Raw genomic sequence first — 22894 nt, forward strand, 5'->3', positions numbered from 1 at the left:
GGTGGGTGGGTGGGGGGAAAGAGGGGGAGGGTGGGTGGGTGGGTGGGGGGAAAGAGGGGGAGGGTGGGTGGGTGGGGGGAAAGAGGGGGAGGGTGGGTGGGTGGGTGGGGGGAAAGAGGGGGAGGGTGGGTGGGTGGGTGGGGGAAAGAGGGGGAGGGTGGGTGGGTGGGTGGGGGGAAAGAGGGGGAGGGTGGGTGGGTGGGTGGGGGGAAAGAGGGGGAGGGTGGGTGGGGGGAAAGAGGGGGAGGGTGGGTGGGTGGGTGGGGGGAAAGAGGGGGAGGGTGGGTGGGTGGGTGGGGGGAAAGAGGGGGAGGGTGGGTGGGTGGGTGGGGGGAAAGAGGGGGAGGGTGGGTGGGTGGGTGGGGGGAAAGAGGGGGAGGGTGGGTGGGTGGGTGGGGGGAAAGAGGGGGAGGGTGGGTGGGTGGGTGGGGGGAAAGAGGGGGAGGGTGGGTGGGTTGGGGGGGAAAGCGGGGGAGGGTGGGTGGGTGGGTGGGGGGAAAGAGGGGGAGGGTGGGTGGGTGGGTGGGGGAAAGAGGGGAGGGTGGGTGGGGGAAAGAGGGGGAGGGTGGGTGGGTGGGTGGGGGGAAGAGGGGGAGGGTGGGTGGAAAGAGGGGGAGGGTGGGTGGGTGGGTGAGGGGAAAGGGGGGGGTGGGTGGGTGGGTGGGGGGAAAGAGGGGGAGGGTGGGGTGGGTGGGGGGAAAGAGGGGGAGGGTGGGTGGGTGGAAGAGGGGGAGGGTGGGTGGGGGGAAAGGGGAGGGTGGGTGGGTGGGTGGGTGGGGGGGAAAGAGGGGGAGGGTGGGTGGGTGGGGGGAAAGAGGGGGAGGCGTGGGTGGGTGGGGGAAAGAGGGGGGAGGGTGGGTGGGGGGAAAGAGGGGGGAGGGTGGGTGGGTGGGGGGAAAGAGGGGGGAGGGTGGGTGGGTGGGTGGGGGAAAGAGGAGGGTGGGTGGGGGGGAAAGAGGGGGAGGGTGGCGTGGGTGGGGGGAAAGAGGGGGGAGGGTGGGTGGGTGGGTGGGGGGAAAGAGGGGGGAGGGTGGGTGGGTGGGTGGGGGGAAAGAGGTGGGTGGGTGGGTGGGGGGAAAGAGGGGGGAGGGTGGGTGGGTGGGTGGGGGGGAAAGAGGGGGGAGGGTGGGTGGGTGGGTGGGGGAAAGAGGGTGGGTGGGTGGGGGGAAAGAGGGGGGAGGGTGGGTGGGTGGGTGGGGGGAAAGAGGGGGAGGGTGGGGAAAGAGGGAGGGTGGGTGGGTGAGTGGGGGGAAAGAGGGGGGAGGGTGGGTGGGTGGGTGGGTGGGGGGAAAGAGGGGGGTGGGTGGGTGGGGGGAAAGAGGGGGGTGGTTGTTGTGGCTGGAGGGGGAGGAGTCCCACCGTCGTGGGTCACGCATCCACATCCGGGCACGGTGGCCCCCTCACACCGGGCCGAGGAGGCGAGCGGTGGTGTCGGCGGCGGCGTCGCGGTAGACGCGGCGCGAACTCGTCAACATAAAACACAATATATATTTATATATAACACGCCCAATCGCCATTGTTAAATAAAATAAAACCTACCGCCGTTACCAGCGGCGGCAGCGGCAGCAGCAGCAGCAGCACGGCAGGGGCCTAGCGGAGGCGGCGTCTCCGCCCGCCCATGAGGGGCGATGCTCGGCGCCGTTCGCTTCGTGGAGCGGCGCCGCAGGGCGGGCGGCGAGGAGGCGGCGGCGCTGCGTCGCCGCCTGCAGGCGTCGCGCCTCGCCAGGGCTCGCGGCCTCTTCCACCGCGAGCTGCGCGGGACACTTCGGCTGCGTCAACGCCGTCGAGTTCTCGTGCGGGGCCGGGTCGTGGCTCGTGTCAGGTGCGGGGCTTGAGCCGGCGACAGTGGCACGCGCACACACACACGGGCACGCACACACACACGGCGTGTACAGTGCGTCGCGGTGTGTACAGTGCGTCGCGGTGTGTACAGTGCGTCGCGGTGTGTAGTGTGCGCCGCTCGTGACGTCGCCGCGGGGGGGGGGGGGGGGTACAGTGTGTACAGTGCACCGTTTTCGCCGGGGGTACAGTGGTGCGTTGCAGATGGCTACTGCGTACAGTACGCGGCGCTGCGGGCCGCAGTGTGTACAGTGCGTAACGTTACATCGAGACACAGTGTGTACAGTGCGTGACGTTACATCGAGAGACAGTGTGTACAGTGCGTGGCGTTACAGCGAGAGAGTGTACAGTGTGTAACGTTACAGCGAGGGACAGTGTGTACAGTGCATTGCGGCGAGCCGCTGCGTGCAGTTATACTGCGTACAGTGCGCCGTCGTGCGGGGTACAGTGTAAGTGCGCCACCGTGTACAGTACGTTGCGGTGTGTACAGTGCTGTGCGCGTGCAGTAACCGCACGCTCCCCAACGAGCCGTGTGGTGATGGTGGTGGTGATGGTGGTGGTGATAGTGGTGGTGGTGGTGGTGATGGTGGTGGTGGTGATGGTGGTGGTGATAGTGATAGTGTGGTGATGGTGGTGGTGATAGTGTGGTGATGATGGTGGTGGTGGTGATGGTGGTGATGGTGGTGGTAGTGTGGTGGTGGTAGTGTGGTGGTGGTGATAGTGTGGTGGTGGTGATAGTGGTAGTGGTGGTGATAGTGGTAGTGGTGGTGGTGATAGTGTGGTGGTGGTGGTGGTGATGGTGGTGATAGTGTGGTGGTGGTGATGGTGGTGGTGATGGTGTGGTAGTGATAGTGGTGGTGGTGATGGTGGTGATAGTGTGGTGGTGATAGCGGTGGTGGTGGTGATAGTGTGGTGGTGATAGTGTGGTGGTGGTGATAGTGGTGGTGGTGGTGCTTGTGATAGTGTGGTAGTGGTGATATTGTGGTGCTGGTGATATAGTGGTGCTGGTGATAGTGGTGGTGGTGATAGTGTGGTGGTGGTGATATTGTGGTGCTGGTGATAGTGGTGGTGGTGGTGATAGTGGTGGTGATAGTGTGGTGGTGGTGCTGGTGATAGTGCTGGTGGTGATAGTGGTGGTGGTGATAGTGTGATGGTGGTAATAGTGGTGGTGGTGATAGTGGTCGTGATAGTGTGGTGGTGGTGGTGATGATAGTGTTGTAGTGGTTATAGTGTGGTGGTGATAGTGGTGGTGGTGATAGTGTAGTGGTGGTGATAGTGGTGATAGTGGTGCTGGTGATAGTGTGGTTGTGGTGATGGTGGTGATTGGTGGTGGTGGTCGTAGTGGTGCTGGTGGCAGCGGCTCGCTTCGGGAAACAAACCCCCGAGTTTGGACAGTGCGTGTACAGTCCGTGTACGGTGCACGTACGGTGCGCGTACGGTGCGTACAGTCCACCGAGGTGGACGTGCGGTGCGAAACGTCGACGTGCATGGATAGCGCCGTGCGGGAGCGCGCGGCGTGTTTGTGGTATCGCGCGAAACATCAGCAGGGCGAGACGCACATCCACGTGGCTCCCGCACCTCCCATGAGCACGGGTGGCTACGTACGGTGCGAAAGAAGTTCAACGAGCCTGCACATATAGGTTGAAATACAAGGCACTTGGCAAGTGTGATTGTGGCCATGCAACCCAAACTGTGGACCACATCGTAAACTCAGAGATCGCATGGAGATACATATAGACCCATAGAGATCACGTATAGACCACATATAGACCCATAGAGATCACATAGAGATCACATAGAAATCACATAGAGATCACATAGAGCTCACAGAGATCACGTATAGACCCATAGAGATCACATAGAGATCACATAGAGCTCACAGAGATCACGTATAGACCCATAGAGATCACATAGCGATCACATAGAGATCGCATCACGTATAGACCCATAGAGAGTCATTGTGATGCATGAAAGACACAAGCCACAGTTGTGTGATTGTGGCCATGCAACCCAACCTACAGACCCCCACAGGGAACCCACTGTGATCTGCGCTCCATGAACAGAGAAGGAACAGCAGCACCACACGAACTCGCCCACTGCTGAAGCTCTCTCGTCGTGGCCAGCAGATCCAGACATTGGCGTTTAGCTCGTGGACATATTGGCATCGTGCGTGGGAAATGTAATAGTGCAGTGCAGGTGCAGCAGTATATTACATGCAGTGCAAATGTGCGTGCAGCATAGACGTACACGCATGGCATAGAATGTGGGGCCGTCTTTATATTTAGCCCAGAACCACCGAGAAGGAGGCGCCTCGAAGCGGCGATGAAGCCAAAAATCCCCCGTATAGCCTTTAACAGACTGTTGGGGCAAGTGCTGTTCGCGAGTAGCAGCACCTGTAAAGGCTACAACGGCAGGAGGAGGAGGGTGGGCAGCCGGCAGCACGCACGGCTGGCTGCCTTTGTCTCCCCCGTGCTGATGTTTAATACACATCACACCAGGAACTAATGCTAGGCTGAGTCGACCTAGGGGAGAGGCCCAGGACCGGTTCAGATAATCGTCACTGATGTTAGGCTTGAGTGGGAGTCAAACTCGGGTCGCCGGGTCCGTAGCGCAGCGCAATAACCGATACACGAAGTGGTGAACCACGCTCTGGACTCACGTGGCATTGGCGGGGTGGTGGCGCAGTGTTAATAACTCGTACCACACAGCAATAAGCTCCTGGGTTCAATTCCTCCCCCGGTTCTGCAGTGAGTATGAGTGAGATTGTGAGGGAGTGGAGGTTGTGAGAGAGTGGAGTTTGTGAGAGAGTTGAGTTTGTGAGAGAGTGGAGTTTGTGAGAGAGTGGAGTTTGTGAGAGAGTGGAGTTTGTGAGAGAGTGGAGGTTGTGAGAGAGTGGAGTTTGTGAGAGAGTGGAGGTTGTGAGAGAGTGGAGTTTGTGAGAGAGTGGAGGTTGTGAGAGAGTGGAGTTTGTGAGAGAGTGGAGTTTGTGAGAGAGTGGAGTTTGTGAGAGAGTGGAGTTTGTGAGAGAGTGGAGTTTGTGAGAGAGTGGAGTTTGTGAGAGAGTGGAGTTTGTGAGAGAGTGGAGTTTGTGAGAGAGTGGAGTTTGTGAGAGAGTGGAGTTTGTGAGAGAGTGGAAGTTTGTGAGAGTGGAGTTTGTATTCTCTCCTTATATTCTGCATGAATTTCCTCAGGTTTCTCCGGTTTCCTCCCATATCCAACCCCCCACACACACACACACACACTGTAAATTGGCCAAAATATCCCAGTGATCCAAAGATTGCCTGCAAATTACTCCGTTGGGATCACACACACAGCAGCAGCATCGGCATCGCCCCTTGCTGTGAAAACTCGTCAGGACCCTCCTGAAAATAAGTCTTGAGACTCTTGCAAGGCTTTGCCGGGTCAACGAGCACGAATAAAACAGTGATGCATAGACGCCCTGCAGACTTACACGGAGATCCAAACTAACCCAGATAGACAGATAATGTATATGCATTGCCAGGTATTAACCTATTGAGGAAATACGAAGGACTGCAGTGGAAGTGGAGTGAGTGAGCAAACAGGCATGCGGGTGAGCGCGCGGGTGAGCGCGTGGGTGAGCGCGAGGGTGAGCGCGCGGGTGAGCGCGCGGGTGAGCGCGAGGGTGAGCGCGCGGGTGAGCGTGCGGGTGAGCGTGCGGGTGAGCATGCGGGTGAGCGTGCGGGTGCACAAGTGAGGAGCGGTAGCGCAATGGTCTTAGCGCGCTTCGCTAGGAACTTCGGCGACCCCAGTTCGATTCCCGCTCGCGATCAACAACGGCGGCGAATATTTGAACCAGTTCTGGGCCTCCCCTAGGTGGACTCGGCCTCAAATGAGTACCCGGTTGTGGGCGTGGCGTTAGCCACCGACCCCCCCTCGTGTGCTGTGCCGGCCTTCATGGGTCTCTTAAGGCTACACGGGGGGTGGGGGGGGGTCATTGTCTTGTAGCGGTGCGTAGACGGGGGTGCGGCCGTGCGAGCGTGTAGGTGACGGCGTGGGATGGTTGCGTCTGTGAGAGCAGGTGGAGATGACCGGCGCGTGCTGCTCTGGGATGTGGAGCGAGCGGTGCACGGCATGGGCCAGCCCGTGCCCATGACCGGGGAACACCACTCAAATATCTTCTGCCTGGCCTTCACCTCTGACAACAAACGCATCTTCTCAGCCGGTGACCAAACATGTCCGGGCTCTCGCAGGAGACCGGCACGGGACACACGGACACGCTATTCGCCACTAGGTGGCAGTGATGTCACCACGGCACCTTTGCCAGGCCAGGTGCACTTTGAGGCCACGTGAAGTTTCGGGAGAGACCCAGCAGGTGCCATGGGTCGACTGACTGAGATGAGTGGTGGATGCACCACCTGTGCCCCCTTGCCCGTTTGCTGCATTTTAGCCGCCCGGCGCTCCACTCGTTGTGAGCGTCGCTCCTCTGCCCTCCGTTGTTGTTGTTGGAAGGCGACTGCCTCCAACTGACCAGTAGCGTCCTTCACGGGCCTCCTCCACACACACAAAGACAGAGGTCTCCCTGTAGCCTTAGCAGGCTCTTGGGGCAAGTGCTGTTCGCGAGCGCCTATGAAGGTCGGCACGGCACACGAGGGGGGCGGGCGGGTGGCCCGCATCATGCCCGGCCGCCTTTGTCTGCCTTTCTCAGGGATCCTGTGCGTCAAGTCTTTCACGAGGTGTGCTGATGAAGGGCAGCTGCCCGAAACGTCACCTGTTTATTTTCGAATTTTTGTTGTTTAAGGCCACGCAGTGTTACTGTCCTGAGTTTTGGAGTTCAAATCCGAGCGTTGGCCGCCCCCCGTCGTCGTCACAACGCGTTCTCGGGTGCGTCGAGGTTTTGGCGGATCGCCGTTGTCCGTCGTCTTGACAGGCATCGCTTGTGTCTCCGTTGCAGGCAATGACGAACAGGTCATCCTCCACGACGCCGAGAGGTGAGCGTGCGTGTGTTGCGTGCGTGTGTTGCGTGCATGTGTTGTGTGTTGTGCGTTGTGTACGTGCGTGTGTTGTGCGTGCGTGTGTTGTGTACGTGCGTGTGTTGTGTGCGCGTGTGTTGTGTGCGCGTGTGTTGTGTACGTGCGTGTGTTGTGTGCGTGTGTGTTGTGTTGTGCGTGTGCTGTGTTGTGCGTGTGTGTGCGTGCGTTCCCCATCGAACAAAGGCGGTGGTCACCGCATTGCGCGGCGCTTTCAAATGCAATTCTGCGGCCGTCTGGAGCGCTCTTCCTTCTGTTATTAGGAAGCCACTGGGACTATACACTTTTGAATCTAGATTGAAAACTCTTTTTTACAACTGCTCTTTGTGTTTAGTTTGTTGTCCTTCCCCCGCACCTCCGATTAGTGCGGTTGGCTACGTACTGTGCGAAAGAAGTTCAACATACATATAACAAACAGCACCATCGAACTTGTGGTAGGTAAAGAGAGAGACACGTTATTTGAATCGAGCGAGGTTATTGTTGTATAAGAGCTCGGGGAAAAGAGACGACGACGATGATTGTTGGAGGGAAATCCAAATCAGGGGAGCAGTGCGAGGGAAGAAGTGGCAGGTGAGGAGTTGTGGCCTCTGGAGGTTGTACACGGGGGCGCGAAATGCAAAAAGTGGTTCCCCTGACACGAGGGATGAGGAGGTGCGACTGGAAGGAGTGAAGCTGCACCTGGGTAGTTATGGTGGCTTGGAGATGTTAACTACCTCGCCTTGTATGCAGGAGGTCGTGGGGTCGATCCCGACCCTGACGCCTGCTGCTGCTGCTGTATACATTTGGAGTTTGCGTGTCTCTCTCTCCCCGTGGTCACGTGGATTTTTCCGCGGGTCCTCCGGTTTTTCCCTCTACATTTAGAAACGCGTTTAGAATATTTCCCCGCTAGAAATGTCCACGTGATGGTAAGCCACTTGGTTGAGCCATCAATTGTGGCCAGGTCGCTTCTGATAAAGAGCGACAATAGCTCGGTGGGCCTGACCTGGTAAAATAAACTAAAATGTAAAAAAAAAGTGACATTTGAAGTTGTTGGTGTTGCTGCTGTCCCGTCCGGCCCGTGGGATGGTAGCAGTTTCTCCTTCCTGCTGGATTGGACGCCGCGTAGAGCCAAGCGACGTCGCCGTTGTTGTTGATGTAATCGTCATATTCTTAGCTCTTTCGGTAAAGTCACGTTGAAGGGAAACAATAAAATAATAAAATATATATAAAACAATACAAATTCTCACGACGTTTCGACCATAACGGTCGTTTGTGTTATGGTCGAAACGTCGTGCGAATTTTTATTGTTATATATTTTATTATTTTATTTTTCCCTTCAACGTGACTTTACCGAAAGAGCTAAGAATATGAATTACTGCAGTCACGAAAGCTTTAAATCAAGATGTAATAGTCGTTGTCGTTGTTGATGTAGTTGATGTAATCGTCGTCGTTGTTGTTGTAGTTGATGTCGTCATTGTTGTTGTAGTTGTTGTAGTCGTCGTCGTTGTTGTTGATGTCGTTGTGTTGTTGATGTCATCGTCATTGTGTTGTTAATGTAATCGTTGTTGTTGATGTAGTTGATGTAGTCGTCGTCGTTGTGTTGATGTCGTTGTGTTGTTGTTGTTAATGTAATCGTCGTCGTTGTTGTTGTTGTTGTGCGTGCACAGGGGCGACACGGTGGACGTGTTTCCGCACGAGGAGGCCGTCTATGGCCTCTCGGTGAGCCCCGACAATGACTGCGTCTTCGCCAGCTCCTCCGACGAGGGCCGCGTGCTCATCTGGGACACGCGGATCTCCCACCACGAGGGTACGCGCACGGCCGCCCGTGGTGATGGTGGTAGTTGCGGTGCTGGCGATGGTGGTAGTGCTGCTGGTGGTGACGATCTCAGTGGTATGATTCCCGTTGCGTGGATGATGATGATGGCGACGGTCACAATATATCCGGTGGCTTCTCCCGCAGAGCCGTTCTGCCTGGCGAACTACCGCTCGCCGTTCCACGGGGTGATGTTCAACCCCGTGGAGTCGCGCCTCGTCGCCACTGCCAACTCCAAGGAGGGCGTGGGGCTGTGGGACGTGCGCAAGCCTCGCAGGTGGGGGCCCACCGCCTCGCTCGCTCACCGCACCGCCCGCCCGCTCCCTCCCTCCCTCCCTCACCTCCCCCCCCCCCTTCCCCGTGGCTGTGCGCCCCCCAGCTGCCTGTGGAGCTACGGTGGCGACGGCGGCCCCGCCAGCGCCATGAGCGTTCGCTTCGACGCCAGCGGCGGCCGCCTGGTGGCGCTGCGGCGCCGCCTGCCGCCCGTGCTGTTCGACGTGCGCCACACGCGGCCCCTGTGCCACTTCCAGCACCCCGGCTACTACAACTCGTGCACCATGAAGAGCTGCTGCTTCGCAGGCGACCGCGACCAGGTGACACTTCAGGGAGGTGGGGGGGGGCTGTGGGGGGAGGGGCGGGGGGGTTGGTGGCAGAGAGAGAGAGAGAGTGACGGAGAGCACCGGGGAGATTGTGGGGAGAGGGTGGGGAGAGCGTGGGAGTAAATTGGGGGGGGGAGTGTGAAGAGAACGCAGGAGAGCAGGCAAGGGTGGGAGGGAGTGGAGAGAGAGAGAGGGTGAGGAGTGCAGGAGAGTTTGGCAGTGTGTAAGAGGGTGTGGGAGAGTTTGTTTAGAGTGTGGAAGGGTAGGTGAGTGAGTGTGAGTGTGTGTGTGAATGTGTGCGAGTGAGTGTGAGTGAGTGTGTGCGAGTGAGTGCGAGTGAGTGTGTGCGAGTGAGTGAGTGTGTGTGAGTGTGTGTGAGTGTGTGTGAGTGAGTGTGAGTGAGTGTGAGTGAGTGTGTGTGTGTGTGATTGGGGAACGATAGTGTAGCGGTTAGCGCGCTGCGCTATGAACCTGGCAACCCGGGTTCGATTCCCGCTCACGGCCAACACCAGTGACGATTATCTGAACCGGTCCCGGGCCTCGCCTAGGTCGACTCAGCCTCAAGTGACTACCTGGTGCGGTGTGTAAACATTGCCACGAGGGAGACAAAGGCGGTCGGGCGTGGTGCTGGCCACCCACCCCCTCGTGTACCGTTCCGGCCTTCATAGGTGCTCGCTAACAGCACTTGCCCCTACAGTCTGTTAAGGCTATATGGGGGATCTTTGTTTATCTTTGTGTGTGTGTGTGTGCGTGAGTGTGTGTGCGTGAGTGAGTGTGTGTGAGTGAGTGTGAGTGAGTGAGTGAGTGTGTGTGAGTGTGAGTGAGTGTGAGAGTGTGTGAGTGAGTGTGAGTGTGTGTGAGTGTGTGTGTCTGAGTGTGTGAGTGAGTGTGAGTGAGTGAGTGTGTGAGTGAGTGAGAGTGTGTGAGTGAGTGTGAGTGAGTGAGTGTGAGTGAGTGAGCGAGTGTGTGTGTGTGAGTCTGAGTGAGTCTGAGTGAGTGTGTGTGTGTGTGTGAGTGAGAGTGTGAGTGAGTGTGTGTGAGTGAGAGTGTGTGTGTGTGTGAGTGAGAGTGTGTGAGTGAGTGAGTGTGTGTGTGTGTGAGTGTGAGTGAGTGAGTGTGAGTGAGTGTGTGTGTGTGAGTGAGTGAGTGTATGAGTGAGTGAGTGTGTGTGTTAGTGTGTTAGTGAGTGAGTGTGTGTGAGTGAGTGTGAGTGAGTGTGTGTGTGAGTGAGTGTGAGTGTGAGTGTGTGAGTGTGAGTGAGTGAGTGTGAGTGAGTGTATGAGTGAGTGTGTGTGAGTGTGTTAGTGTGTTAGTGAGTGTGTGTGAGTGTGTGTGAGAGTGTGAGTGTGTGTGAGTGAGAGTGTGAGTGTGTGTGTGAGTGTGTGTGTGAGTGTGTGTGAGTGAGTGTGTGAGTGTATGAGTGAGTGTGTGTGAGTGTATGAGTGTGTGTGAGTGTGTTAGTGTGTTAGTGAGTGAGTGTGAGTGTGTGTGAGTGTGTGTGTGAGTGAGTGTGTGTGAGAGTGAGTGTGAGTGAGTGTGAGTGAGTGTGTGTGAGTGTGTGTGAGTGAGTGTGAGTGAGTGTGAGTGAGTGTGTGTGAGTGAGTGTGAGTGAGTGAGTCTGTGTATGTGAGTGAGTGTGAGTGTATGAGTGAGTGTGTGTGAGTGAGTGAGTGTGAGTGAGTGTGTGAGTGTGTTAGTGTGTGAGTGAGTGTGAGTGAGTGTGTTAGTGTGTGAGTGAGTGTGTTAGTGTGTGAGTGAGTGTGAGTGAGTGTATGAGTGAGTGTGTGTGAGTGTGTGAGTGAGTGTGTGTGAGTGTGTGAGTGAGTGTGTGTGTGTGAGTGTGTGTGTGTGAGTGAGTGAGTGTGAGTGAGTGTGAGTGAGTGTATGAGTGGGAGTGAGTGAGTGTGAGTGTATGAGTGAGTGTGAGTGTATGAGTGAGTGTGAGTGTATGTGTATGAGTGTGTGAGTGAGTGAGTGTGAGTGTATGAGTGAGTGTATGAGTGAGTGAGTGTGAGTGTGTGTGAGTGTGTGAGGTGCACTCTAACGACGGTGTGTGTCCCTGTGCTGCAGTACGTGTTGTCGGGGTCGGATGACTTCAACCTCTACATGTGGCGGATCCCCGACGAGCCCATTCAAGGTGGGGGTGGCGCCTCTCCGTCGAAGCCTCCGGCCTGGGCCACACGTGCCGCACTGGCCCGCACGAGTTTGAGTTAAAAAATCACCGTCGAGCGCCTCGTTACGGCTCTCCGTGTCCAGGGAGATTGGCTAAAAGAAGGGCCTTTGTAGGATGAACGTTGAGATTTATAAGGGGCACGGGGTGACCAACAAGGTCTGAATTGGTCTGTAATAAGGTAGGGCACTGATAAGGGGTTGACAGGTTTGCAAATATCCCCCGGTGTAGCCTTGACGGACTGTTGGGGCCAGTGCTGTTGGCGAGCACCGATGGAGGCGTCAACGGTACGCATGGCGGGGTGGGTGGCCAGCACCACGCCCGACCGACATCGTCTCTCCAGTGGCGATGTTTATCACACACCGTAGCAGCTACTCATTTGAGGCTGAGTCGACCTAGGGGAGGCCAAGCACCAGTTCAGGTAATCGTCACCGGTGTTGCCCGTGAGCGGGAATAGAAGTTGGGTTGCCGGGTTCACGGCGCGGCTCGCGGACCGCTACGCTGCCGCTGTGCCGCACGCCGGCCGGCCCGCACATCCTGCCCCACTTTGGACAATGCAGCTGTATCCAGCACTAATCTTTTGCTTCAGGATATCTTTACGGCTGAGCGGACCCCGATCCCCCCCCCCCACCTCCCCCCACCCACCACGTGCGCTGTGTGGGCTGGGGGTGCAGAGGCCGAGCGGACGGTGCCGCGAGCCTTCTTGGTGCTGAAGGGCCACCGCTCGATCGTCAACCAGGTCCGCTTCAACAACAACACCCACATGCTGTGCTCCTCCGGGGTCGAGAAGGTCATCAAGGTACCCTCACCCGACACCCCCCACCCTGGCGATGCCTCCGAATAATAATAATAATAAGTTAATACATCGGTGAGCTGCGCTTGGCAGGATGGGCATTGTTTGGTTCCACGTGTGTGTGTGTTGGGCGATTGGTTTGCCGTTCCTGTACTTTGCACTCCTATCGTGCTTTTGTATAGTTTGTTGTTGTCGTAACGTTCTTACCCCGCGCCCCTACTACTTGGCATCTGTTAAAAAGAGCTTCATAGCTCATTGGAATCGTCCACTGTAAATATTGATTCTGATTCTGATGCCGTTGCTCCTCGGTGCGTCCGTCCGCTTGGAATCGATTCGCGGTACGGTTTTGGTTTTGGCCGCGGAACGATCGTGGGGCGGGAGACCAAACACGTCGCCAGGCAGTTAGAACCGCTTCTCGTGTGGTAGTGTGCTGTCCTCCGATTGGCATGGTTGGCTACGTGTGGTGCCAAAGTGGCTCAAACATACGTCCGTGCCCTCTCCACCACCCGACACGGCCGAGCAGAATGACCGCGCTTCTCCGCCAAGGTGTTCAGCCGTGGCCATCGCGTCCGACGGCAACAATCGTGGCGAACACAAAAACGCAGCCACGTGGCCTCGCCTGACAAACGAATACGGATCGTTACCCACTCCACCCACGCCACCCACCCACCCACCCCGGCGACCTGCCCTCTACTCGTTCTCCGCGCTACTCGTGTTTCTGTCGCTTCTGTGCTCGCGCGACGGGCTGAACGAGACCACCCCCGTCAACGCTAATCAAATGACACTCCACCCCCCCCCCGCCGCCGCCCCCACCCCTGCGCCCAGGTTTGGTCCCCGTTCGTGCAGCCCGGTTCCCGCGGCGACCTGTCTGGCGAGGCGCAGGAGCCGCGCCGGGCCATGTACACGCACGAGGAGTACATCGGCCTGGTGCTGTCGAGCGGCTCGGCGCTGTCGCACGACTACGGGCAGCAGTCGCTGGACGAGGACCCGCGCATGATGGCCTTCTTCGACTCGCTGGTGCAGCGCGAAGTGGACGGCTGGAGCTCGGCGTCCGACAGCGACGCCAGCCCCGGCGCGCTAGCGTGGGTGCCCCGCGGCGCCGCGGCCGAGCGGAGCCCCCTGACGGGGGTGCTGGTGCCGGTGAGGGGGGGGGGGGGCGAGTCGGTATGTGTGGGGGTGTGGGGGTGTGTGTGTGGGGGGGTGTGTGTGTGTGTGTGTGGGGGGGTGTGTGTGTGGGGGTGTGTGTGTGTGTGTGTGGGGGGGGGGGGGTGTGTGGGGGGGGTGTGTATGGTGAGTGTGTGTATGGTGAGTGTGTATGGTGAGTGTGTGTATGGTGTGTGTGTGTGGGTGTGGGAGTGTGTGTGTGTGTGGGGGGGTGTGTGTGTGTGGGGGGGTGTGTGTGTGTGGGGGGGTGTGTGTGTGGGGGTGTGTGTGTGTGGGGGGGTGTGTGTGTGGGGGGGTGTGTATGGTGAGTGTGTGTATGGTGAGTGTGTATGGTGAGTGTGTGTATGGTGTGTGTGGGTGTGTGTGTGTGTGGGGGGGTGTGTGTGTGTGGGGGGGTGTGTGTGTGTGGGGGGGTGTGTGTGTGTGGGGGGGTGTGTGTGTGTGTGGGGGTGTGTGTGTGTGGGGGTGTGTGTGTGTGTGGGGGGGGGTGTCTGTGTGAGGGGGATGTGTGTGGGTGTGTGTGGGGGGTGTGTGTGGGTGTGTGTGGGGGGGTGTGTGTGGGTGTGTGTGGGGGGGTGTGTGTGGGTGTGTGGGGGGGGGGTGTGTGTGTGTGGGGGGGGTGTGTGTGTGTGTGGGGTGTGTGTGTGGGGGTGTGTGTGTGTGGGGGTGTGTGTGTGGGGGGGTGTGTGTGTGTGTGTGGGTGTGTGTGTGTGTGTGTGGGGGGGGTGTGTGTGTGAGGGGGATGTGTGTGGGTGTGTGTGGGGGGTGTGTGTGGGGGGGTGTGTGTGGGTGTGTGTGGGGGGGTGTGTGTGGGTGTGTGGGGGGGGGTGTGTGTGTGTGGGGGGGGTGTGTGGGGGTGTGTGTGTGTGGGGTTGTGTGTGTGGGGGGGTGTGTGTGTGTGTGTGGGTGTGTGTGTGTGTGTGGGGGGGTGTGTAGCGGTTAGCGCGCTGCGCTATGAACCTGGTGACCCGGGTTCGATTCCCGCTCACGGCCAACACCATTGACGATTATCTGAACCGGTCCTGGGCCTCCCCTAGGTCGACTCAGCCTCAAATGAGTACCTGGTGCGGTGGATAAAAACATTGCCACTGGGGAGACTAAGGCGGTCGGGCGTGGTGCTGGCCACCCACCCCCTCGTGTACCGTTCCGGCCTTCATAGGTGCTGCTCGCTAACAGCACTTGCCCCTACAGTCTTAAGGCTATACGGGGGATCTTTGTCTTTATTTGTGTGTGTGTGTGGGGGGGTGTATGTGTGTGTGTGGGGGTGTGTGTGTGTGTGTGTGAGAGTGTGTGTGTGTGGGGGTGTGTGTGTGTGTGTTAACACAGTAGGGGGCATAGGTGGTGCACCAGCCAGTCATCTCAGTCATCTCAGTCAGTCGAGTTGGCTAAAGCACAGCAGGTTGGCACAGTAGGGGGCACAGGTGGGGCACCAGCCACTCATCTCAGTCAGTCGACCCATGGCACCTGGGTCTGCCCCGTGACCTCCTGCCAGCGGGTGTTCGACACTTCACGTGGCCTCAAGGTGCACATGGCCTGGCACAAGCGTCGTGGTGACGTCACCGCCACTTAGTGGCGAATGGCGGTTGTTGTTGTGTGTGTGTGGGAGGGTGTGGGAGTGTGTGTGGGGGTGTGTGTGGGGATGTGTGTGGGAGGGAGTGGGAGTGTGTGTGGGGGTGTGTGTGGGTGTGTGTGTGGGAGGGAGTGGGAGTGTGTGTGGGGGTGTGTGTGGGAGGGTGTGGGAGTGTGAGTGTGTGTGGGGGTGTGTGTGCGAGGGAGTGGGAGTGTGTGTGTGGGAGTGTGTGTTGGAGTGTGTGTGGGAGTGAGTGTGGGGGTGTGTATTGACAGCACTTGCCCCAAACCGTCTGTTTAGACGATAGAGGGGAGCGCGTGCGTGCCGTGACGGCGAGTGACCGTGACCGGTCGTCTGTGTCTGCGCGCCAGCTGGACGAGTGGGAGCGCCAGCCTCGCGATCCGCGCCCCCTGCATCCTCCCCGCATCCCTCGCGGCGCGGTTCCCTCGGCCGCCGCCCCTCGCGGAACCACCACCAGCACCGGCAGCAACGACGGCGGCGCCGGCGGCACCGACAACAACAACGCCGGCAGCGGCAACGGGAGAGGCGGCACGCGGCGGCGGTGGCGGCGGCGCCGCGCCGCGGACGTTTCGCCGGACACGTCGGACGACGACGGCGGCGGCGGCGGCGGCGGGGAGCGCCGAACGCCCGACGCCGACCAAAACGACGACGACGACGGAAGGAAAAACGGAGGCGGCGACGGAGCGAGAGACAGCGGAGAGAGCGGAGAGAGCGGCGAGGACCGGCGAGCCAGCACGCGCCGGCGCAACGCGGCGCGCACGCGCGCCCGCAAGCAGAGGAGCCGCCGGCACCCGCCGGACGGGGGGGCGGCCGCCGCGGCCGCCGCCGCCGCCTGCGAACCTCCGACGACGTCGAGGACGGCGGCGGCGCCGTCGTCGTCGTCGTCGTCGTCGTCGTTATCGTCCGAGAGCGGCGGCGCCGGCGGCGGCGCGGGGCCGGCGGCGTCGTCGTCGTCGTCGTCGGACACGAGCGCCCGCTTTGGTGACGGCGCCGCGGAAGCCCGCAAGGTGTTCCGCGTCTACAACAAGATCTGCAACAGCTACAGGAGGCACCTGCGCAAGGGGCGGCAGCAGCAGCCGCAGCCGCAGCAGCAGCAGCAGGAGGAGGAGGAGGAGCGGCGTGCGGTTGCGGGTGACGCGGAGGAGGACGGCACCGGAGAATGGATTTTGATCAGAGGCCCGTACCACGACGACGTTGACGACGACGTTGACGACGACGTTGGGTCCAACAGGCCAGCCCGACAGACGCCCACGTGCAGCTGGCTCACGGACGAGGAGGAGGAGGAGGAGGCCGGCGGCAGCGCCGCGAGCGGGAAAAGGCGAGCGACGGATAAAACCTCGTCGTCGGCGTCGACGATGTCGTCCTCGTCGTCCGGTTTCGACGAGGCGAGGGGCACCACGTCCAGACGTCGCCGACTGACGAACGGCAAAGCGGCGGCGCCGGCCTCGTCGTCGTCGCCCTCCTCGTCGTCCTCGTCGGCGGCGGCGGTGGCGTCGTCGTCGCAGGCCTCGTCGTCCTCGTCGTCCCCGACATCGTCGCGGGCGTCGTCCTCGTTGTCGCGCTCTTCATCATCCGGGGACGGGCGCCGCCGCGGCCGCCATTGCCGCCGGGTGACGGAGAGCGACGAGGAGGAGGAGGAGGAGGAGGAGACGAAGAGGAACGGCGACTTTGGTGCTCGCGACGGCTCCGGAGGCGGCGGCGGCGGCGGCGGCGACGTCGTACATTCCGCGTCCGCTCGGGCGTCTAAACGACGGCACGAGGAGGAGGATGAGGAGGAGACGGACGCGGGCGAGGAGGTGGTTGAGGAGGTGGGCAATGAGAAGGAGGCAGCATCGCCCGAGCCGGGCGGAAAGAGGAAGCAAAAGAGGCAGCGCTGACGGGGGAACCGAGACGAGACGGGAGCGGCGGCGGCGGCGGCGCGGCTTCGCTTCTCACCGAGCGCTTTCCGGATCGCGGGTCGGTGAGCGGAGCAGGCCGCCGCGGCCGGAGGTCTGCTGGGAGTGGTGTGATGGGAGTGGTGTGATGGGAGTGGTGTGCTGGGAGTGGTGTGCTGGGAGTGGTGTGCTGGGAGTGGTGTGCTGGGAGTGGTGTGCTGGGAGTGGTGTGCTGGGAGTGGTGTGCTGGGAGTGGTGTGCTGGGCGTGGGGTGATGGGAGTGGTGTGCTGGGAGTGGTGTGCTGGGAGTGGTGTGCTGGGAGTGGTGTGCTGGGAGTGGTGTGCTGGGAGTGGTGTGATGGGCCTGGTCTGCTGGGAGTGGTGTGCTGGGCCTGGTGTGCTGGGAGTGGTGTACTGGGCGTGGTGTGCTGGGTCTGGTGTGCTGGGCGTGGTGTGCTGGGTCTGGTGTGATGGGCGTGGTGTGATGGGAGTGGTGTGCTGGGAGTGGTGTGCTGTGCCTGGTGTGCTGGGCCTGGTGTGCTGGGAGTGGTGTGCTGGGAGTGGTGTGATGGGAGTGGTGTGTTGGGCGTGGTGTGCTGGACGTGGTGTGCTGGGCGTGGTGTGCTGGACGTGGTGTGCTGGGCGTGGTGTGCTGGGCCTGGTGTGCTGGGAGTGGTGTGCTGGACGTGGTGTGCTGGGAGTGGTGCGCTGGGAGTGGTGCGCTGGGAGTGGTGCGCTGGGAGTGGTGCGCTGGACGTGGTGTGCTGGGAGTGGTGTGCTGGGCGTGGTGTGCTGGGCCTGGTGTGCTGGGAGTGGTGTGCTGGACGTGGTGTGCTGGGAGTGGTGTGCTGGGAGTGGTGTGCTGGGAGTGGTGTGCTGGGAGTGGTGTGCTGGGCCTGGTGTGCTGGGAGTGGTGTGCTGGGCCTGGTGTGCTGGGAGTGGTGTGCTGGACGTGGTGTGCTGGGAGTGGTGTGCTGGGAGTGGTGTGCTGGGAGTGGTGTGCTGGGAGTGGTGTGCTGGGCGTGGTGTGCTGGGAGTGGTGTGCTGGGAGTGGTGTGCTGGGCGTGGTGTGCTGGGAGTGGTGTGCTGGACGTGGTGTGCTGGGAGTGTGTGCTGGGAGTGGTGTGCTGGGAGTGGTGTGCTGGGAGTGGTGTGCTGGGCGTGGTGTGCTGGGAGTGGTGTGCTGGACGTGGTGTGCTGGGAGTGGTGTGCTGGACGTGGTGTGCTGGGAGTGGTGTGCTGGGAGTGGTGTGCTGGGAGTGGTGTGCTGGGAGTGGTGTGCTGGGAGTGGTGTGCTGGGCGTGGTGTGCTGGGAGTGGTGTGCTGGGAGTGGTGTGCTGGGAGTGGTGTGCTGGGAGTGGTGTGCTGGACGTGGTGTGCTGGGAGTGGTGTGCTGGGAGTGGTGTGCTGGACGTGGTGTGCTGGGCGTGGTGTGCTGGGCGTGGTGTGCTGGGAGTGGTGTGCTGGGAGTGGTGTGCTGGACGTGGTGTGCTGGACGTGGTGTGCTGGGAGTGGTGTGCTGGACGTGGTGTGCTGGGCGTGGTGTGCTGTGAGTGGTGTGCTGGGAGTGGTGTGCTGGACGTGGTGTGCTGGGCGTGGTGTGCTGGGAGTGGTGTGCTGGGAGTGGTGTGCTGGGAGTGGTGTGCTGGGAGTGGTGTGCTGGGCAACTTAACATGTTGAGGGTCGCCAGCTTGGACGGATCCGGCTGAGAAGCGTCGCGCTGTGCCCCCACGGCTCCGACGGGCAGTGCTGGCGGCGTACGCCGAAGGTTTTCCCCGCAGTCCACCGTCGTGCCGTCTCGGCAAGTTTGGTGAACGCGAGCGGGGGGGGGGGTGGGGTTTGCGGGATCGTGGCGCGTGCCGGGCTGGTGGGGGGGAACGAGCCGGCCGGGCGCGCGCCCAGGGCGGATGATCTCTCCGGGACGCTCCCCGCCCGCTGCGGGGGGGTTCCTCCGCCCCGGGGTTCCTCCGCCCTCCCCTCCCCGGGGTTCCTCCGCCCCCCCCTCCCCGGGGTTCCTCCGCCCCCCCCGGCCCGGGGTTCCACTCGGCACCCACGGCCGAGGGCGCTCGCTGCACCGCGCCGGCGGCAGGCGAGACGCCGCGACGTGGCTGCGGCGTGCGTCCTGGCGCCGACCCAACGCTCTCGCGCCCGGTGCCGCCGGCGCTGTCATTGATGGGTGCTCGCAAACTGTGCGGTGTGTCGAGCCGCGGTGGCGCGAGCGCCTGCGTCCGTGCGTACAAAACGAAACTAAAAGCGAAACTGTTTTGTGTTTTACCAGGTAAGGCCCACTCAGCTGTGTAGCTCTTTTTTCCAGAAGCGACCTGGCCACGCAAATGACAGCTCAACTAAGTGGCTTGTCGCGTGGAAATGTATAGCGGCAAAATACCGGAGGATCCCGAGAAAAATACGCACGGCCACGGGGGGAGAGAGAGACGCAAACTCCAAATATACAGCAGCAGCAGCAGCAGGCGTCAGGGTTGGGTTCAAACCCACGACCTCCCGTACACCGGGCGAGGGAGTTAACGTCTCCGAGCCACCGTGGCACCCCAAAACCCGTGACCCACCGCAGCCACTCTTGCGTGGGCGATGCGAATGCCGCCGGTGAGAGGGCTCGTGTGAGGGTGGAACGTGCCACGATTCGGTGAGAGGTGAGCGCCGTTAGTTTAGTCAACGTTATTATCATTGTCCCTCGTGGCACGCCCCGAGAGCTTTTCTCCCCACTGGGAGTTGTTCGCCTTGCCCATCCAGCTTTGACTCGGGACAGTCCGGGAATTGGCATCTGTGTTGGGTTATCGCAGCAGGGATGAGTTTGTACCGAGATCCGGTGCCGGTATTTGAGGCCGTCCATGGCGGGGGGGAGTCACCACGCGTGGCCCCCCCGACGCTTTCAAACTAAACTGGTGGGAGTATCATGTCTGGCACCAGCGTGACGTCGAAGCGCAGGGCCCCCCAAAGTGCGGGGCCCGGGGAACTACGCCTGGGTTTGTGCTGTGGGAAAGGTGGCAACCCTCAACCACCGACTCATTCGCTCACTCGCTCGCAACCATTCACCATCTGACCCACTGATTCATTCACTCATTCGTATTCCAAGTCACTCAGTGACTCACCCACCCACTCGCACCACTCGCTCGCCCACCTACCCACTCATCCACGCACGAGGGTTGCCAGATTTGTCCCGGACAGTCCCGAGAATTGGAATCAATTGTTCAGGTGGCAGCAGGAACCGATTTGTACCGAGACCTGGGTACCGGGTTTGTGTTGAGCTGTATTGCAGTGAAACTGCGTAGCGTTGATTATAAGCCCAGGCCGAGTGAGAAATAGGGTTCGGGTTTGGTATGCGGTGGAAAAGTTTGCGGCGCCGGTAGCCAGATCCAACATTGTCCACCCGCCAACAGAGCCCTGTTACCACACCTGCACCAACCGCTCGCAAAAAAAAACTTTTGTCTGTGGCTCCGTTGTTTCGTCAGGACTTGCACTCTGTAATATATTCTGTCATCGCACGTGGGATCGTGAATGGGAACCTTTTCTGAGGAAAGCGGAATACAACAAAAAACTGATGGGAGTGCGGCAGCGGAAGACGAAGAAGAGGAGGAGGAGTAGAAAGAGGTGCACGCTGGGAATTGAAGTCCACCGAGAGACGGAACTCACGGGCCGTACTCCGACCGTGAAACAGAAGTGAGCGTGAGGGGGGGGGAGGTTTTGGCCGGGACGGCTCGCAGCCGGAAATGTACGGTCGGACCGGCGGTCGACGCTTCCCCGGCGGACTCGCAGCCGAGAGAAGGAGCGGGCGCCGCGGAGACGGCACGACGGAGGTGGGCTCGGGCGCAGCCGGCGCTCGCTCGGCTCGGGAACTCGCTTCTCCTGCGAGGCGGCAGGGCCGAGCGGCCTCCTTCTCAACCCTCCCCGGCGCTCCCCGATCCCCTTCGGGTCCCGAGGCGCGGCCGTCTCTGGTGCGCCGCCGCGTTGTGCCGTGAGCGGTGAGGGGTGGCGCGCCTCGCCGCCCTCGTAACGGCACGGGCGGCGGCGGCGGCGGCGGCTTCGTCGCTGCAACGATCGCCCCCGCGGGTTGGGTTTTGATCCGATGGGTTCGCCTCGTCAACGCGGCTGCGGCGTCGCGCGGCGCGGCCCCGGGGTGGTGAGGAGCAGCCACAAGGGAAGAGCCGTCTCCGTCTCGGCCTCGAGTCGGCAGGGCAGACGGAGGGGAGCTCGAGATGGTCCGGGAAGCAGAGGAGAAGGAGCGACCTCCCATTAAGCAGACCTGGACTGGGAGATTTGACCTGAGGCCGTGGTTGCTGAAGAGTAGAGTGAGATGAGAGGGTGGAGGTAGGAGAGTGTGTGGAGGGGATTGGAGTGAGATGAGGGGGGAGAGGTAGGGGAGTGCGTGGAGGGGAGTAGAGTGAGGTGAGAGGGGAGAGATAGGAGAGTGCGTGGAGGGGAGTAGAGTGATGGGAGAGATAGGAGAGTGCATGGAGGAGAGTAGAGTGAGGTGAGAGGGGAGAGGAACCGTTGGGCAGTGCTGACCCCACGTGGTGGTCGCGAGGTTGTGGTCACGTGGCCGTGCTGCTTTCTCCCCGAGTCCGTGGCCCCACCAGCGTCGTGTCTTCTGCTCTTGTTGGTAAAACGAACAAACAAACACGTGCTCATGTCGTGATTAACGTCGCTTTGTTTTATTCCTCTTATTAATTCGTCCGGAAGTGAAATATTTATGAAATCGCAAAGTTGAAAAGTAGCTTTTCATTAAATGACCGTTTTGCCGAAACGAGTTTTTCGTACAAAGTGGTGGTGGTGATGACGACGTGAGGTCGGTTGTACCGACTGAGGGCGGCCACTTTGCTGTGCTGCGCGAGTTGTGAGCGGCTGTGGATGCGAGGCTTGTGTCAGTGGTAGCCACGGCCTCTTGTGTTTGATCGAACCTGCAGTCGAATCACTTCCCGTTTGACGATCAGCGCCTATCTACATCCAGTGTCCCATCGGCAGCACTCGGGCTCGCTGCAACCAATTCTGGTGTAACTGCTCGTGTGTTTAGAGGCCAGGACCGGTTTCAACATTCAGCGTCTCAGCAGACTCGCGTGTATGTACAATATATTGAACTTCTTTCGCACCCTACGTAGCCAGCCATGCTGATCGGAGGTTGCGAAACGACGTAGCCACGGCTACGCCGTACACGCACAGACGGTCCAACAACAATGGGCCGTAAAACTGACATCGCGAAAAATCTCCACGTTGTGATGTCTGGTATCGTATCGTGCCATCCATCGGTCTCCCCGCATTGTAACAATGCCCGCTCACGAGTCGGGTGGTGGTGGTGGTGGTGGCTGCTGCTGCCTATGATCCAGCACTGTGCGTGTGGATCACCGCCACACGTGGATCACCGCCACACGTGCATCACCGCCACACGTGCATCACCGCCACACGTGCATCACCGCCACACGTGCATCACCGCCACACGTGGATCACCGCCACACGTGGATCACCGCCACACGCACAGCGTGGAACTCACTGCCCTTGGGCGTCGAGGAGGAACACAATTGTGGACTAATCTCCATCGGTGCCATCGTCGTCATGGGTTAGCGTGGTGCCGTCTCTGATGCTGCGTGGATTTTCACCGGCTGCTCCGGTGTCCTCCCACGTGTATAAGTACGTTCGCGAATTGGCAGAAAACATCTTGATATACGGAGGACCGCAGAGCTTGGATAATTTTTAGTAGCGTCGGATCCTCACCGCGTGGCTGCTGCTGCCTTCCCGCTTCTAGTCTGTGGCCCTCCTGGCGCCTCCTCTTGCTCTCTGAACCATACAATCGTCGTCCTGTCTCTCACCAACTCGTCCTCTCTCTGAGTCGTCCTCTCTGAGTCGTCTTCTCTCCGAGTCGTCCTCTCTCTCTGAGTCTGAGTCGTCCTCTCTGAGTCGTCCTCTCTATGAGTCGTCCTCTGAGTAGTCCTCTCTCTGAGTCCTCTCTCTGAGTCCTCTCTATGAGTCCTCTCTATGAGTCATCCTCTCTCTCTGAGTCGTCCTCTCTGAGTCGTCCTCTCTCTGAGTCCTCTCTCTCTTAGTCGTCCTCTCTCTGAGTCGTCTTCTCTCTTGAGT

The 22894-nt window shown here is 60.2% G+C and overlaps 1 protein-coding gene across 1 annotated transcript; it reads left to right on the top strand.

Annotated features, from left to right (window-relative positions):
• Positions 1–1398: 1398 nt before the first annotated feature.
• On the top strand, positions 1399–21569 carry DCAF5 (DDB1 and CUL4 associated factor 5). Its single transcript, XM_076052029.1, is given in 11 exon segments — positions 1399–1754; positions 1756–1822; positions 5879–6022; positions 6752–6788; positions 8474–8613; positions 8767–8896; positions 8999–9212; positions 11289–11355; positions 12063–12187; positions 13007–13321; positions 15287–21569. Coding segments are annotated over 11 exon segments (2892 nt in total). The 5' UTR covers positions 1399–1628; the 3' UTR covers positions 16814–21569.
• Positions 21570–22894: the final 1325 nt, after the last annotated feature.

This window comes from Petromyzon marinus, chromosome 53 (assembly GCF_048934315.1).
Source record: "Petromyzon marinus isolate PM22_M1 ecotype Great Lakes invasive population chromosome 53, UKy_Petmar_22M1.pri1.0, whole genome shotgun sequence".
NCBI lineage: Eukaryota > Metazoa > Chordata > Hyperoartia > Petromyzontiformes > Petromyzontidae > Petromyzon > Petromyzon marinus.